This window comes from Podarcis bocagei (assembly GCF_964188305.1).
Source record: "Podarcis bocagei genome assembly, chromosome: 10".
Taxonomy (NCBI): domain Eukaryota; kingdom Metazoa; phylum Chordata; class Lepidosauria; order Squamata; family Lacertidae; genus Podarcis; species Podarcis bocagei.
The window spans coordinates 37606622-37625288 of record NC_138135.1 but is presented as its reverse complement, the minus strand read 5'-3'; the positions used below and the strand labels follow the sequence as shown (position 1 = coordinate 37625288).

General features: G+C 41.4%; 1 protein-coding gene across 5 annotated transcripts in view; it reads right to left on the bottom strand.

The window, feature by feature from the left end:
* ANKS1B (ankyrin repeat and sterile alpha motif domain containing 1B) overlaps window positions 1–18667 on the bottom strand; it is a 337482-nt gene that overhangs the window by 228021 nt on the left and 90794 nt on the right. For all 5 annotated transcript variants that reach the window (XM_081209629.1, XM_081209637.1, XM_081209638.1 and 2 more), the window contains 2 exons: window positions 13047–13212; window positions 2251–2387 (listed from right to left, as the gene is read on the bottom strand). In XM_081209629.1, the coding sequence (XP_081065755.1) occupies window positions 2251–2387; window positions 13047–13212 (303 nt within the window). The remainder of the gene's footprint in view (window positions 1–2250; window positions 2388–13046; window positions 13213–18667) is intronic.

Below are 18667 nucleotides of genomic sequence, written 5' to 3'. Positions count from 1 at the left end.
TTTGCCTGAATGTACACTACAGGCATGATAGTAATGAAGGGAGATATCAGGGACAGACAAAAAAAGCCCCCTATTTTTAATCAGAGGGTTCATTGTTGCGTTATATTCTCTTCTGTACCACTGAGATGGTCAATTAAATACATTTATGTCCACACCTTAAAAGAAAATAAGAACATAAGAGCCCTACTAGATCAGACCAAAGGCCCATGTGATTCAGCAAGCGCTTCCCACAATGACTACCCAAATGCCAATTGGTACCCATAAGTAAGACTCATACTCATTCCCCAGACTCATTCACAGCACTCAAACAGGAGACTCACAACAATTTTCAGTTTTTAAAATCCTCAATCATTTCTAGCTCTTTCTAGCAGTGCCACTGTCTAGCAACAAATTTTCCCATTTCTGGCACAAGGCTATAATTTCATCCCTTTTTGCAATGCTCTTTCATGCTCCAGAATATCAGCATCCAAGCCATTTTGAATACGAATAGTACCAACAAAATGTATGTTTATTTAAAATGCAGATGCTGCATTTAAAATGTATATACAGCCATAATTTTAATTGTACTTCTAAAATCATAATAAAATTAATATATGACACCATCACAGTCAACATCACACACAACTGCATTAACAACTGCTGAAAACCCAAGCAGCAGCAACCAACTCCCAGGACACTAACCAGTGTCAAAATATTCCAGATGTCAGAATGACAGCTGTAAATAGGATGCAAGAGGGATGTTACCAGCAGAGCATTCCACGGAGTGGATGCCATTGTGGAGAAGTCAGGCTCCTGGATACCATTACTTTTCCTCTTTGTATGGGACATGGAGGAATGCACTCCTGATAGTCTGAGAATATGGGAGGATACCTATGGAGGATATAGTCTCCGAGGTACTTAATACATCACCAGTATGGAAGCTTTGAAAGGCATGAAATGTTTTACCACTTTAAATCCTACCTGATCTACAAAGTTGATAAGCATGGCCTCCACTTCATTCATTCATTCATTCATTCATTCACTCACTCACTCACTCAAAAATATTGAATAGAGTGTTCGGCACTCAAAGAATGCAATGCTACTGAATTCAGTGGGAACCGAGTCTCTGACTTTAATTAAGTCCCGACATTGAATTAGTAATGAACTAATCCAAGAGCACAGCTATTCAATGTTCTGAGTCCATCTGTTGACAATTTCATGATGAAAATAGCATTTAAAGGCTGTTTCCAATTAACTATCACATAACAGCTTGTTCTAACAATAATTCCAATTTCTCTCTGCTTTCTTGTGTGCAAGCCATCAAACAAAAAATAGCTTTGACAGAAAGTGATAAATGGCTAATACAGCGGTGTCTGGAGAAAGAGGAAATGAAGAACCCTGTGCTAGCCAAAAGGAGTTATAGAGTTGAAAAGAGGCATGTGTGGACAGCATGAAGTAAAAACAGCTCTGACGCTTGGAAAGTCTTTTAGATGAAATAAAATAAATTGCATGAAGCACATTACATTTTTTAAAAGAGGTAAATAGAAACTGAGAGTTTGCAAGCAATAACAGTCAATCAAAATTATGCTTATGCCATGTAGTCTCCAATTTTATATTTACATCAAAATTGGCATGTTTAAAATGAGCTGAACTAATTACACACAAGAAAAGTCACCTCACCAAAACTTGGACATTTCAATACTATTTGGTGTCTTTTTGTTTTGCTAGCTGCTCATTCATCTTAACATCATTTTACTTTTTCTTCTTTACCCTCAGTGCCCCCACTGCTGTTTAATCTGTTTGGCTGTGACTGGCATTCCCAATACAGTATCCTCATGCATCATTGTGACCTCTTCAACAAAAAATTGCATGGGCTGCCACACTGAATCAGAATGAACATCAGTGAATGCATATGTGGCTGAGGTCAGTGAAGTCCAAAAGGAAGAAAACTAGCCTAGAGGAAAAAACAGGTGCTGAGAAGCAAGAGAAGGTGTAGTACACTAATGTAACAATGCAATACAAGATTTCAATAAAATGTCATAAATCAAGCATAATAGCTGAAAAAGAACACAAATAGAAATCTGGGTATGCTCTTTCTGGTCAGGTCTAATTAAAATCAAGCTTTTAAAGATATTTTAGCATTATCAGTGGAGGGATTTCATTTCAACATTTTAAAATAGTTCATATCACTGCAAATTATTAGAGGAATGTAAGATAAAACGTTGAAATCTTTAACAAAATCAAAGAACATTTTTATTTCCGACCACCCACCTGAGGTCGTATAACTTTCACTATATTTTTCAGTGCAGTATCTGGCGATGGAGGAGAGCAGTCAGGTGTTGGGCCTGTTGAACTGTTTCTATGGTTACTGGTACCTGGTGCAATAATTGCTACTTGAGGTGCATTCTCTGTGAATAAAAATAGCATTACAGTGAATACAATGTTCTATGGAAAATACATTTAGAAACAGGAAATTGCATTTGAAGGTGGGGATGTGAATATGTTACAGTTATTGTCATCTAAATTATTATTGTTTGTTTTCACTAGAATATGCTCACTTCTGGTTTTGAAGAGCAATATGGAACTGATCAAAGGTGTTGCCACGTATCAAATCTAACTCTTGCAGAAACAAGCTTATGTGTGAAGATTATCCCTCTAGGCATTATTCAAGCATACAAACGAATGCTGTGAAATAGTGACTAGGGATATATTCATTTATATTTGATATATTTCGGCACTAGGGATATATTCATGACGCCCCAATTGGCTTGGAAAGGCTGATTTGAAACACAGCTTTTGAGTTCCAGTAGGTGGTCTGTACTATCATCACTGACAGCATTATTAGGTGGGAGCAGAATTTGTGGCTATGCAAACCAATCGCCAGATCACAGTCAAAAGTCAGTTACTTTGGTTCCTATACTTAATTCACCAAGTGTGCAACTTACAATACTGATTCTAGAAATATTGATTCCACAAACAATAAAAATGTATTCAGTTTGTTCCTATTGTGTGCAATGATAATTTTACTTACAAAATATTCAAAATATACTGCACATTAAACATTTGTGCAGGAAGCACTCTAGCTAAACACAGATGGCATGGACTACAGATACTCAGTAACTATATAAGATAGCTAGCACATCTCTTATTTATTTCGTCCAAATTGCTCTATTTACATCCAGAAAGGCAATGTTAAGCTCAAAGGGAATACTTATTCAGTGGTCTGACCTAAAAAATTTGAATGGCACTAAAAGTTTGGATCAATACAATAGGAAATACATTGGCGAACATCTGTTTCTTCTGATAAATGCAACTATAAAAAACGTTTCCTCATTTATATTTCATTGCATATCCAGGCACATTGTGTCCATGGCCCAGTGAGGGGCCAACCATAAATAACTTTTATTTATTACAGATTTAGGTAGGTTTGGGCCAAGTCATTGGGTATGTATCCAGAATCAAACAGCCCAACTGCTGGTGGATAAGTAGTGTGGGGATTGACCCTGACAAGTGATATGACCGCAGCAGGGCCACCACTGGGAAGGATGCTGTGGCCATCGGTCCCCGCTTGGATTCCTGGACAAAGGCACCCATTCCTGGAGTCCCTAAGACTGTTGGATGGCATCTTGTATGCCTCCTTCTGGCAATGCCTGTAGTCAAGCTACAGCCAAATGTATTTCCTTTAGACTACAACAATGAGGTCAAAAGACTGGGGGGATCTGCAGTCTGGGCAACCCAGAACTTCCATGCACACTGCCCAGGCATGTACTAATGCAACAAAAACAATGTGGAAGGCAGCAGTTATGAGTTACCCGTCTCTGCAGCCACAGCAGGTGATGTGATTCTCCAGTGGCTTGACTTCACCCCTGGAGGCACACTCCATTGTCTCTCAAAACAGACAGATGCCAACAAAATCATTCATGTCTATTTTTAACTGAAGGGAAAAGTGCATGAGTAAGGTATGGGTGGGCTATGAGACTTCATATAAATTACTTTCAAGGTTCATTAAAGGTCTCAGATAAGCTTCTTGTATAGTTGTACTTCTGTAGAATACACATTCATCCTCAATACAATTCCATATTTTATATCAAATTGGAGTAATTTTCATATACACCTCACTTGGTTTGTTTGTTTTTTGTCACAAATGATTTGACTAGGTTAACCCTAATATTAAATTAGTAAAATATGTTTTGCAAGCATGATAGGGTTTTATTTCTTGACATGTTCTATAATTTTGTAAGTAATTCAAAAGAATAAAAAACTTCAACATTTCAACCAAAGAGCAGAACATTGGTTTGAAGAAATCAAAGGGGGAAATGCTGCATAATTATAGGTGTTTAAATTTGATCAAAGGCATGCACTAAAAAAAAAATGACTGCCAATGCAATTAGGGATATGCAAACAGCTTTCTAAGTGAAAGTGTTGTGCCAAAAGTAAACCACACATTAAGCTGATTCACACACATGCTAAGCCAAACTTGGGCTTATTGAATCTGTGTAAACATATAGACTCCAAGAATTATTATTAGCGTTGCCAGATAACTGACTTGGTTTCTACAACATGCTAAGCCAAACTTTGGCTTAGCAAAACCATGTGAGCATGGATGATCCTAAAGAGGAGCACAAATCCACTTTTCCTCCCTGGTACTTTTTACTGCTTGAGCTCGGGTGGTGTTGGGACTGTTTTGTTGGGAAGGGGTTGTTGCTGTTGTTGCTGGTACTCTATTTGTATCTTTATTTTAGATATTTTATGTTTTATTTATTGTTTCTGACTACTTTCGTTATGTTGCAGTTATGTATTTTTCACGTTGTAAGCTGGCTTGAGCATGGTTTGAACTCTGGAAAGGTTGCCAGCAAATAAAATTATGTATGTATGTCTGAATGTACTGCTGCACTGTGCTAAGCTAAGCCAATGTTTGGCTTAGCATGCCATCTGAACTTGTGATGAAGTAGTCCCACACTGGCTACAGCTTGTGGTTAGTGAGCAGACAACTTTACCATGAATATTGGTTTGGATGATATGCAGCATGGTAGGGAAAAGGGGTGGGGAGGACTAAGGCAAATGCAAGCTTCTTTGTTGACACTTTTCCTTTGAGGCATCAATCAAATAATCAAAAGTGTTGGTAGAAGGTTGACATCTTTCAATATAGCAGGTTACTGTCACAGAAACCAGTCATTGTGAAAACTGAGGATTAAGAAAACCCACTAAACACCACACTGTCTAAAAACGGTAGTTGGCAGTACCTGATGATTTGGGATAGACAGAACTATCAGAAATTACACCACATAACTTGTGACTCCACAAGTCAAATAGCCCACCAGCCATGTATAATGGCATACCAGGAGCTCAATAAAGCTTCTGTTTTCGTGGAACTGCAAAATCTAGAGGTGGGAGGGTTTTCAATAACCTGGCAAGAAACAATAGAGAAGGGGAACGTATTTCAAAAGTGCCTGATTACCTCAAGCAGTTCCCTTGAAAAAACAATTTCAGGTGCTCATGAGGAAGAGTTGTTGGACTCAAAATATATTAAGCTTTCATAAACTGAATTCTCTTTATGGTGCCATTTTCTTCTATTTCCTTCTCTCTATCTTCCTTGTCAGACAATACAGTACACTGGTGATGAGCTATCTTCAAATTGTTGAACCATTTGTGTGGGTATTTCCGAAACTAATATTGAACCAACCCACAGTCAATCTGGGAGCAATGTCAACTGACCAATTCCAATGTGAAACTTGAGAGAGTCCAACCCCAATGTGAAAATGGTCCTCCACCACCCATTTCACAGAAGATGGCTAGTGAACCAACCACATCTCTCGCTCCCCTCTCCTAAAGAAAAACAGAGAGACAGAATTTCTCTTCCTGTTATTGAAGAGCAGATCCATTCCTCTCCTGATCAACCTGTCCCTATGAAATAATTTATGTTCATTTCACATGCTGCTTATATATTAGAGAGAGGATGAGTTGGTGAAAGGTGTTTTGCACATAGACTGTGCATTTTAAAATTGTACACTGCAGACTGTTGCCAAGTGCTGGGGGCAGGTTGCAGCAAGGAGCTGCCTTCCTACCATGGTGCTGCTTTAGTCTGTAAGTAAAAAAATAAAATAAGTAGGGGGGAGGAAGGGAAATAAGCTGGCAGCTCTAATGTAGAGCAGAATTTTGCATAGTTCATATGCTGAAGGGGAGAAAATTACAATGGCCACAATTCAGAGTAGCAAACATAGGTATTTCTGGATCTGACAGACAGCAAAAATATTACTAGAAAGAAGTGAAAGAGCAGATGGAAGATCCAAAGATGGAACCAAAGGGTAACAGAAAATAGAAAACAGATTGCATTTATTGTTTTGAATTATTTGTTGTGCTGTACAAAATGGAATCCCTACTGTTGTTCTGAACAGGAATGTAAATACATAACTGAATAGCTATAACAAGCCTGATATTGTCTCTGCAAGTTATTTGGGGGTGGTGCTTAGAATTAATTACAAGTGAAATGCATTCTAGTGGCAGGAGGGAGTCTGCTTAGTTTGTTTTTCTTCTCATATAAAAGAGTATAAGCATGAGGATTACCAACCTCATCTTTCCCCTCATCTTTCACCTGCAGAAACAGATCCTGGAATTGCTTAGTAATGTCAGCCAACTGTCTGGAATAACAATTCTCATTATGTACTAATGAGGGGGAATAATTCATTTCCTGAGTAATTTGTAAATACCCAGTGGAGCATTCCAAACAATGCTACACTATATTCATTTCAAATTCTAGGCAGTCTTTGCAACACAAAGTAGAATACATTTAGAAACTATGGGTGATGTTGATTGTTAATCATACTCAGAATAGAGACCAACTGAAACCAATGGACCATTGTTTTCAATAGGTCTACTCCAAGAACGGTTGATGTTAAACACCACCCAACAATGATTAAAATACAATTAATAATAAGACTGCAATACAATATCTGTAGCATTCAATGGGTTTGGGAAGGTGCAGTTGCACATCTGATACAACGAAGTATTCTGTGAGTTTGGGAAGGGCACTCACTGTGTAAGGAAACCTTGCAACAGGTCTGTCCTAATACCAGGGAGCAGTAGGAGTCAGGATAACATCAACATATATATTGGGGAGGTCGCTGCCACCAATTGCTCAAACACCTGCCCACCCGCCTCACTGCAACTACCAATCACCCACCCACTGCTGATCACCCGCAAACCTCACTCCGGCCTCAAATTGCACACCTGCTTGCTGCAGCCAACCCCACCCCCTGCATTCACTATCCATGTATAAGACGACCCTCAACTTTTGCCTTTTTATTTTTTTAGCAAAAAACTTTGTCTTGGAAAAATACAGTAGTAGCGGTTGTGTGGGTCTGGGTGGGTGTATGATCAACAACTCTGCATAGCAGATGGGACTTGCCTTGCAGAAAAGACTAAGGTTCTCACTTTCCTACTTAAATAAGGAGAGGACCATACCCAGAGAAGCAAGGGGAGACATGTCTCTTTAACAGACACTACGACGTCAATATTAAAATATGGTTAAAGAACAACAGCAGAGAACACATACAAGCATATAATAAAGCACCCAAGGAATAAAATGCCTGAAGAAAGAACTTCATTAATGGCTTCTAAAATATACAAGAAGGCAATCTGGTAGGCCCCATTACAGAGTGTGTTCAATTATTGCAGCCATAAAACAAGACCTACTTTGAGTGTTAGAGGAAAGATCACACATAAGACCCGAGTGAGTTTTCCTTGCAGATCTTAAAGCTGGAGCATTGGTACAATTACTTGTACTCATGCGCTCCTTCTGCTCTTCCTTCATTCTTTCAGTCTGATTCAATTAATTCTTTCTCTTTGACTCAAAACTCAGCTTGCAAATTCAGCAGTAACAACAAGCTAACAAGATTGCAAACCATGGTTTGAAGCTGGTTTGCAATTCCGTTTGTGTGTTTGTGCCAAAGCGAAAGCAACTCATTGAATCATAATGTGTTAAGGAAGCACATGAGCACATGGCTCATCTGTTGGCATCTGTCTGTCTTGAGAGACAATGAGTATGCCTCTGGGGGGTGAAATCTAACTGCTGCATTAGCAGCACTGAAGTGACCTCCCCAGGGCGCAAACTGCATTGAGGTCCCAAGCTGCCCAGACAACAATACCCCTCTCTTGGCCTCATTGACATGGTCCAAAGAAAAATAGAGCAATACATTTGGCACCATCTTGGCTGCAGAAGCTGCTGGAAGGAGGCATGCAAGGGGCCATCCAACTGTCTTAGGGACTCCACTCTGGATTGGTGTAGGGTTTACTCCTTAGCGCACCAGACCATGGTATAGTTTGCTGCTGTGTCTGCTGCATGTCTTTGTATGGAAGGCCATCCAGTTTGCCTGCAGTTGTCACTGCCAAATTCTTTGGCCCTTTCCCACAGCAAGGATTTATATAATCCAGAAATGCATGGCAAGTGAAGAATGTCAATGCAGAGGAGGCCACTTCTTTACAAACTTTTGTTCTGTGTAATATAAAGAATAAAGGTATGTGCTTTTGGTGGGCAGGAATAAAGACTGAAATGTGAACAAATTGAAAATAGTTTTTCTTAGACGAGGAATGTGTGTGTGTCCACTAATGCACAAGCTAAATTTTCTGCAAATCAAGCAACATTTACAGCTTGTATTTTGTTTATAAAAACAAACACACACATATCTGAATAATACAAGTATGTTTTCAAAATATTTGGTTGCTTTTCAGTCACTAAATCCACCAGCTAATTATTCCCTATCATCACCCAAAATGATTAAGCTTTACTTCTTTACAGCTGCCAGATAGTTATCACTTTAGTGATACAATTACTTTGTGTCTAGGGTACCTCAGATTTATTAAATCCTGTAACTTTTCAAAGGATGATTGATTTCTCAGCCTCACATATCAAGAATACATTATGTTTATATATATATACACACACACAGTGGTACCCCACAAGACGAACGCCTCGCGAGACGAAAAACTCGCAAAACGAAAGGTTTTTTCGTTTTCGAGTTGCCTCGCAAGACGAATTTCCCTATGGGCTTGCTTCGCAAAACGAAGCTTGCCCCGGGGACAGCGGGTCTTCTCTTTTGAAGCAAGGGGCTGCGGGGAGATAGAGATCTCCCTGCAGCCCCTTGCTGCAAAAGACGTCCGGGGGAAGCGGGGAATAAGCGCTTCGCTTCCCACTGCCCCCGGACCTCTTCTGAAGCAAGGGGCTGCGGGGAGATAGCGATCTCCCTGCAGCCCCTTGCTGCAAAAGACGTCCGGGGGAAGCGGGGAAGCGAAGCGCTTCGCTTCCCGCTGCCCCCGACCTCTTCTGAAGCAAGGGGCTGGGGGGAGATAGCGATCTCCCTGCAGCCCCTTGCTGCAAAAGACGTCCGGGGGAAGCGGGGAAGCGAAGCGCTTCGCTTCCCGCTGCCCCCGACCTCTTCTGAAGCAAGGGGCTGGGGGGAGATAGCGATCTCCCTGCAGCCCCTTGCTGCAAAAGACGTCCGGGGGAAGCGGGGAAGCGAAGCGCTTCGCTTCCCGCTGCCCCCGACCTCTTCTGAAGCAAGGGGCTGGGGGGAGATAGCGATCTCCCTGCAGCCCCTTGCTGCAAAAGACGTCCGGGGGAAGCGGGGAAGCGAAGCGCTTCGCTTCCCGCTGCCCCCGGACCTCTTCTGAAGCAAGGGGCTGGGGGGAGATAGCGATCTCCCTGCAGCCCCTTGCTGCAAAAGACGTCCGGGGGAAGCAGGGAAGCGAAGCGCTTCGCTTCCCGCTGCCCCCGACCTCTTCTGAAGCAAGGGGCTGGGGGGAGATAGCGATCTCCCTGCAGCCCCTTGCTGCAAAAGACGTCCGGGGGAAGCGGGGAAGCGAAGCGCTTCGCTTCCCGCTGCCCCCGACCTCTTCTGAAGCAAGGGGCTGGGGGGAGATAGCGATCTCCCTGCAGCCCCTTGCTGCAAAAGACGTCCGGGGGAAGCGGGGAAGCGAAGCGCTTCGCTTCCCGCTGCCCCCGACCTCTTCTGAAGCAAGGGGCTGGGGGGAGATAGCGATCTCCCTGCAGCCCCTTGCTGCAAAAGACGTCCGGGGGCAGCGGGAAGCGAAGCGCTTCTTCCCCGCTTCCCCCGGACGTCTTTTGCAGCAAGGGGCTGCGGGGAGATCGCTTCTCCCGGTGCTCCGAAGCCGGGCGGGGGGCAGGGGACACCTCCCGCCGTCGCGGGGACACCTTTTGAAGGCAGGCGGGGGGGGGAGCAAAGACTTTTGCCCCCCGCCCGCCTTCAGAAGAGGTCCAGGACCTCTTCTGAAGGCTGGCGGGGGGCAAAAGCCTTTGTCCCCCCTGCCTGCCTTCCCAGGGGCTTTTAAATCACCCCGGACAGCGGAGAAGTCCTCCGCTGTCCGGGGCGATTTTAAAATGCCGCCCGCCAGCATTTTAAGATCGCCCGGACAGTGGAGAAGTCCTCCGCTGTCCCGGGGTTTTTTAAAATGCTGGGGGTGGGAAGAAAAGCCCTTGTCCCCCCCCCAGCCTTCAGAAGAGGTCCGGGGACAGACTGTCCCCGGACCTGGTCTGAAGGCGGTTTCCCTAGGAACGCATTAATTGATTTTCAATGCATTCCTATGGGAAACCGTGCATCGCAAGACGAAAAAACCGCAAGACGAAGAGACTTGCGGAACGAATTAATTTCGTCTTGCGAGGCACCACTGTATATATATATATATATATGTATATATATATATACACACACAGAATTAATTTGTCACAAAGTGAAAACATGCAAATTAATAGGCCTCATAGAAGTGTCTAGTAGAGGTTATCCAGGTGCTGCTCTGGAACTGGAAAATAATGTAAGTAGGGCAACATCTGTCATGAAGGAAAGGCAACTGAATTATTAACTTAAGGGTCGGATGGGAGACAAATTGCTGAAAAATAGGAGTTGTTTGGTCTTTTAAAAAGCAAGGCTTACTTTAAGCCTCCTCAATACACAGTAAAAAAGTGAAAATAAAAATTCAGTTTCTAAGTAACTCCTCTATGCAACCACCTTCTACCTAAATTGTGACCAAAACACACATGCGCAAGCAAAGGAAGTCAAGCACCCCAACCCCCATGACACTAATCTCTGTGAAATAAGAGGCATTTGTGTTTAGACCTCCAGTAACAGAAGCACAGGTAAATAAAGCCTGCATCCAGTGATAAGGTAATACATATCTAAATCCATTAAAAGGCTTATGAAGCAGAGGACAGTCATTCCATCTATTTGTGGCTAGATTACATTTTGCAATTCCAGTAATATAACGGGCATGGTAACTTGGAAAGAAACTCAGTAAATGCAATGATAGGCACCATTTTGAAATATAGTACCATATTAAATACCAATACAGTGATACCTCGGGTTAAGAACTTAATTTGTTTTGGAGGTCCGTTCTTAACCTGAAACTGTTCTTAACCTGAGGTACCACTTTAGCTAATGGGGCCTCCCGCTGCTGCCACCATGCAATTTCTGTTCTCATCCTGAAGCAAAGTTCTTAACCTGAGGTACTATTTCTGGGTTAGCGGAGTCTGTAACCCAAAGCGTCTGCAACCTGAAGTGTCTGCAACCCGAGGTACCACTGTATGCCAAGCTCAGTAACAAACAGGGCAGTACTCAAACTGATCCTATGAGAAAGGATTGCCCCAGAACAGTCCCAGACTTGCTGCTGCTGCCTCATTTCATCCTCATCCCACAAACACAGCACCACCACCAGGAGAATACCACTGCCTCCACCCACCGCCGGCCAAGACACCATGGCATCTTTGGTTATTTACTCTTGGGTAGTGCCACCATCACTTTCCCTTTTAGCCTACCTACATCCAGGTGAGAAAGAAAGCCAGGCTTGCAGTATTTATAGTGGTCTGAAGGGGGCTGGATATATTTTCCAGGCTCCTGCTTTGCTTGCAGGAAGCTAGAGTTCAATCTGTCATTACCCCAACTCTCCTTGAAAGTACAGTGGTACCTCAGGTTAAGTACTTAATTCGTTCTGGATGTCTGTTCTTAACCTGAAGCTGTTCTTAACCTGAAGCACCACTATAGCTAATGGGGCCTCCTGCTGCTGCCGCGCTGCCGGAGCAAGATTTCTGTTCTCATCCTGAAGAAAAGTTCTTAACCTGAAGCACTATTTCTGGGTTAGCGGAGTCTGTAACCTGAAGTGTATGTAACCTGAAGCGTATGTAACCCGAGGTACCACTGTATAGAGCAGGGACAAACTGGCAAGGCAGGCAAGCAAGCAAGACCATGGCCCGGGGCTAGGAAACTACTTAACCAACTACTGAATTTCAATCAACGGAAAGGATTTCTTTAAGTAAGTATAATTAGTATGTATGAGCCGATGAAAACCAGCAGCGGAATGAAAGGGAAGTACTGCCGCAGCCGCATTTGAGTGACTAAACCCCACCTCCAAGCCTCCACCTGATTGGTTGGCTACCTGGGGGCGTGGCATGACAGCCAAGCCAGCTGGGCAGGGGCTGGAATGCCCCCTGCCAATGGGGGAAATGACTCCTGCTCACAACTCCTCCCCTCTGTAAGGAGGAGAGGCTTAATTAGAATAAGAGAGGGGACAATACAGGAAGCTATCTCATACCGAGTCAGATCAATTGTCCATCTAGTTTCTACACTGACCAGCAGCAGTTCTCTGGGGTTTCAGGAAGCAGATGCTCTAAGATTGAGCTATTGCTGGTGGGGGGAAGACCATATATTCACAAAGGTAGTCTTAGCAAATTACAGATTATTTCCAGCTGACATGCAAATAGTGTAGGCCATCCCCGGTGAATCACGGAATCAAGAAACAAGAACAGTGGAAAACTTACTCCATTAACTCTGGGCATTCAATGGGGAATGCTGGCCTGGGAGGAAAGGGAACCACCAATCAGATGAAGCCAGCATCCCCTGAGATTCCTCATGCGCAGAGAAGGGAATTTGTATTTGCTTCCCACTGTGGGCACATAGTATCTATCCACCCGTCAAAGAAGTACATAGCACATTATTAATCAAAATGTGTGCACCACATAATGGTAGAATGCACTGATTATAAGAGAAAATACTAGCTGCATTTACCTGTCTTTGAGGAATGTCCTCTTGCTATTTCTAAAGAACAGGGTTTCTTTGTAACTGTCGTATCCAGAAAATCACAGAGATCATTCTCATTTTCTACAGGAAATGCCTCAGAAGCAGCAGATGGCACTGCTTCCAGTGTATAACTCTTCTTCTTTGGAAAGGACTCCTGAAATAAAGAAATATAGCTTTTTAATTTTAAAAAATGGCCCTTCTGAAGACAGCAAAAGTGTGTAAATGAGTGTGTGTGTGTGTGTGTGTGTGTGTGTGTGTGTGAGTGATGTTAATAATTGGAAGTTCTAAAAGTACCAGATAAGGAAGCAATTATATACATGCCTATTCAAAGTCAGAAGTAAATCCCATTGAGTTCAATAGGGCTTAATCTCAAATAATCCTATGCATATCTAACCAGAATGTCTCATTGAGATAATTCTCTCAGATAAGTGTGCATAGGTTTGCTGCATATTATTTTCCTTTTGGAAATAATTTCTAGCAATTGTTAAAATAATATTTTCCCTCAAAAAGGAATTCATGGTTAATTTTTATAGCAAGGATAGAAAAACCAGCTAGCTGTCCAAACATTATCATGAACATTATTTTTGTTATACTACGTTACATTAAAGATCATACTATATTATTTTTACAGTAGTGTGCACAATGCTTTATGTAGTTCCATATGCAAAAAGTTCCTACCCCCAAGAAGCTAAATTTGCAGTGTAGATTTTGACCATATGGAAGACAACAGAGGGAGAGGAGGGGGAAAAACTATGTTAAAATCTTTTAGCATGTTTCGTTATTCCTACATCCAAGTAGAAAGTGATATTTTTCCAATATTATTGACAGTTTGTAAAGGTTATTTCCTCAGCTGATATAAACAGGACTTCTGGGCAACAATGATAGAACAGGGTGGATACAGCACATTTTTAAGAAATCTGTTAGCTGTTGTCTTATGATTGAGTAATATACCTAAAATCAAATCCTGACTTTCATTAGAGTCTAATTTTAGTCAATTAGAGATGATTCAGCCTTCAATCTCTACAAACTAATCTGAAATGTCAGAGCTGTCCAAGTTTACATGCAGAATAAAGCTGCGCATATGACTGTATCAGTTACTTAGCACTGAACAGTTGAAACAATAGCAAAAAGCTGTATAGTGTGTCCAGAATATTGAAAGTTTTACCATTAATAGTGCTCTAGGGCAGTGGGTAAGAATCTGGGTCCCCCACTAGGATGGACCTAGTATAATCGGGTCACTAGATGTTTAAATCACTAGATGGCCTTAACCAAACAACATCCTCTGAGTCCCCATCTGCAATATGAGCACAGTGATACTGGCTTGCCTTACAGAAGTGTTGCAAAGATTATGTATGGGAAATGATCTCAACAATCATAAAAATGCTAAGTATTAAAGTAACTATGAATTGTATGAAAATTGTGTCCCTTTTTCTGTTCTGAACCTATTGATAGAATCATAGAGTTGGAAGAGACCACAAGGGCCATCGAGCCCAACCCCCTGCCAAGCAGGAAATACCATCAGAGCACTCCTGACATATGGTTGTCAAGCCTCTGCTTAAAGACCTCCAAAGAAGGAGACTCCACCACACTCCTTGGCAGCAAATTCCACTGTCAAACAGCTCTTACTGTCAGGAAGTTCTTCCTAATGTTTAGGTGGAATCTTCTTTCTTGTAGTTTGGATCCATTGCTCCGTGTCCGCTTCTCTGGAGCAGCAGAAAACAACCTTTCTCCCTCCTCTATGTGACATCCTTTTATAGATTTGAACATGGCTATCATATCACCCCTTAACCTCCTCTTCTCCAGGCTGATGATCAGTTTTATTGGGTTCTAGTACTGTGGTATGCACATTCTAGTTGGAGGGAGGGAGGGAAAGTCTCTCTCCACACCATTCATAAGTGTCAGTCATTACCATACAGTATTAATAATCATTTTTTAAAATAGCCTATCCCAAAAAACCTTTAGACTTTCTTCATAGGGAATGTGCTCCACACCCCAATCATTGTGGTTGTTCTTTTCATAGCTTTTCTAATTCTATTTTCTTTTTGAGATGCCTGGGACTGTACATTGTATTCCAAGATTATGGATTTATATAAGTGTTTTACAATACCAACACACACACACACACCCCAAAAAATCTCTAGCATGGACTTTGCATTTTTCACAGCTGCCACATATTGGGTTGACATTTTCATTGAGCTACTTTGAGTAGCTGTCATAAGTTCAGATCCAGTGTATATGTTAGGGATGCTATTGAGCAACTAATGTGTTTTAAAAAAACCACCCCTGTCTACATTCATCATACTTCATGGAGACTGTGCATAGGGTCTGTCCATGAACAAGAAATTGTGTACATTTCTTAGTCACTATACATATGTTCCAACATGCCTTAAAGAATATGCAAATCTCAACAGGATTGTGTACATTTCCCAGTAAACGTGTTGCAGACTCCTTTGTGCAGTACATGTCTGCTGTTATGCACTTTAGACACTCAACACACATTACCCCAACATATATACAAAGCAGAATTTTTAAAATAAATATGCATCACTTCACTTTACACTCATTTGCCATTTTGTTGCCCATTCACTTGTTCTGACAGATCCTTTTGGAGCTCTTTACAGTGTGCTTCAGTTTTCCCTTTTCTGAATAATTTGCTCTAATTTGCAAACCCAACCACTTCACTGCTCAGCCGTCCACTCCAGATAAATAGCAATCGTCCTACTACAGAAATCAGTGGGTGAAGCTTTTCAAGGCAGAGGCAAGATCACATGCTAATTGCTGCTGATCAAGCCCACTATTTGAGGCACAGTAGGAAGAACTCCTTCAAAACTGGGAGGGAACTCTAAGTTTAGAAGTAACTTATTTAAAAACAATACACCTCAAAGCTCTGGGAAAGCAATAATACTTTAAACAAATTTGCCCAGAGTCAGAGCATGCCATGGATAAGAGGCACTACATTTCAGTTACTAAGGGAAATTAGCAAAAACAACTAGTCCTATTCTGGGTTCAGAATAAAGTTGTCTAATGCTACCAAAATGGCACTGTGAAGCAAAATGGTATTACAGCTTGAATGGTCAAAATGCAAACAAACAAACAGAAACAATATGCAAATCGAAACATTGCCATCCTTCAAAATACAAACCATTCTGAATTTTGCAATGCAGTTCTCCAGTGAACAAAAATACTTACACTCAGGTGAAGTGCGCATAAAAATCCATATATTGGTGAAAATAACATACAAATATGCATTATATTAGGGGGAAATTGTGTTGCAAACATGTATATAAGGCAAAATTGCACACAAATATGTATATTAGGAGAGATGAATTTTTTAAAAAATCACAAACTAATGAGGAAATGTGGAGAAGTGAAAGACTGGAAAAATAAGAAACAGAAAGAGATTTGCCAATTACTAATCACAAAACTGCACATGGGGGGGGTCATATGGTTGCTGACGTAGAGCAACCTCTCAAACAGGATGAGTTCCTGCTTCTGCTCAAGAATCTTCCCATCTTTTCAGTTCTTATGAGAAACATCACCAGAACGTGTATGCTGACACCTAATATATTCAAGTGTGCAAGGGATCCTTTGTCTCTGTCTGCCCTCTGCCCGAATTAGTCATACTCTTTGGCTAGCCATCCCCCAGATTTCATTTTACAGAGGATCACTGAACCATGCCTGAAAAGAATTCCTGTTGGACTGTTAATATAAGCAAGCATATTACTAAGGCTACACCAAGGCCTGGGGCACTCAGTCTACAGTGGTGCCTCGCAAGACGAAATTAATTCGTTCCGCGAGTTTTTTCGTCTTGCGATTTTTTTCGTCTTGCGAAGCACGGTGTCAGGAAAGTTTTGGAAAAGCTTCAAAAAATCACCAAAGTCTTTAAAAACCTCAAAAAAGGCTACCACACCGTGTTCTATGAGTTGCTCCTCGATGTCAAGTCGCAACTGTATTAACGGTGTTAAGAAAAAGGAAACAAACTTGCAAGACGTTTTCGTCTTGCAAAGCAAGCCCATAGGGAAAATCGTCTTGCGAAGCAGCTCAAAAAACAAAAAACCCTTTCATCTTGCGAGTTTTTTGTCTTGCGAGGCATTCGTCTTGCGAGGTACCACTGTATATGGTTCCTGAAAGCACTCACCCGGAAGCAGAGATGAGCCAATGTGAAGGAATGTAACTTAATAGCTAAATTTGGAAGTGCAACGTGGCAAACTCAGAGAATAAAGCTTGCTTTATATATATACATTTTCTAAATTGATAAAAGTATTTTCACTGCTCATTAACATAGGCTGCAGTCCTAAACACACTAGCTTGTAAGGCCCACTAAACATGATGTGTCTTTTATTTTATTTTTTTTTAAATAAACATGCTATAATGAGAATTCCAGCTTTAAGACAACTTAAATCATTCTTTTCCCCAAAGGATTTTCTGCAGCTTAAAGATTTGCATACTCTTTTTTCCATCAGAACTGGACAAGATGAGCTCTCTTATCTATTTCGTAGTATCTCATAATCTCTAGAACAAAATACAGGAAAAAAACTGCATACCAGCACCTATGCAATACCAAGTGACCATGACACTCTACTTCGACTCTGAGATAATGGAATAGAAATACAAGCCCACCACCATCAAATACACATATGGGAGAGAGAAAAGTTAACTTGTCTGCACAATACCCCTGTGAAGGCTCTTATGATAAATACATTTTGCAGTTTAAGATCACATGATAACAGACAGGTTGACAGTGCTATCTATAGCTAGGTATTAAAACTGGGAGTAAGTAAAGTCATGTGCATAAATCTGTTTAGGATAACAAGGCAATTTTCCAAAAGCAGGTTCAGTGAAGGTATGTTTTTTGGGAGTGACAATAATAGCTTTGTAACACAGAGAGCAGCCCTCTATGCACTGACTGCAACAAAATATATCAGGAAAAAGGAGTTAGATTAAAGTGCTATATATTGTGGTGGTAATTCAGAGGTTTAATTTGAAACCAAGTTGGATTCAAGTTTGTTGGTGTCTCTTGAAATCTCTCTTACATCGTGGATGTTGGTTCATATTGTGGATTTGTTATCTGTATTATTTTATTGGTACTGTTGCTGTAGGTTTGGGAAGAACAATAAACTTTGGCTAGAACAATAAACTTATATCGTTTTGAAATAATAAAAGGGTTGTGTGAAAAATTACCTGAAGGAGCATCTCCACCCCCATCATTCAGCCCAGACACTGAGATCCAGCTCCGAGGGCCTTCTAATGGTTCCCTCACTGCGAGAAATGAGGTTACAGGGAACCAGGCAGAGGGCCTTTTTGGTGGTGGCGCTCGCCCTGTGGAATGCCCTCCCATCAGATGTCAAGGAAATAAACAACTGAGTTTTAGAAGACATCCAAAGGCACCCTGTTTAGGGAAGTTTTTATGTTTGGTGTCTTACTGTGTTTTTATTTTTTCTTGGAAGCCACCAGAGTGGTTGGGGAAGCCCAGTCAGATGGACAGGGTAAAAATAAAACAACAACAACATCATCATTATAAGTCATATAATTTCTAAACTTCTTCATAGTTGTTACCTCATTTTGTTCACATAAGGAGGTAAACCGCCAATACAGCAAAATGTTAGTTG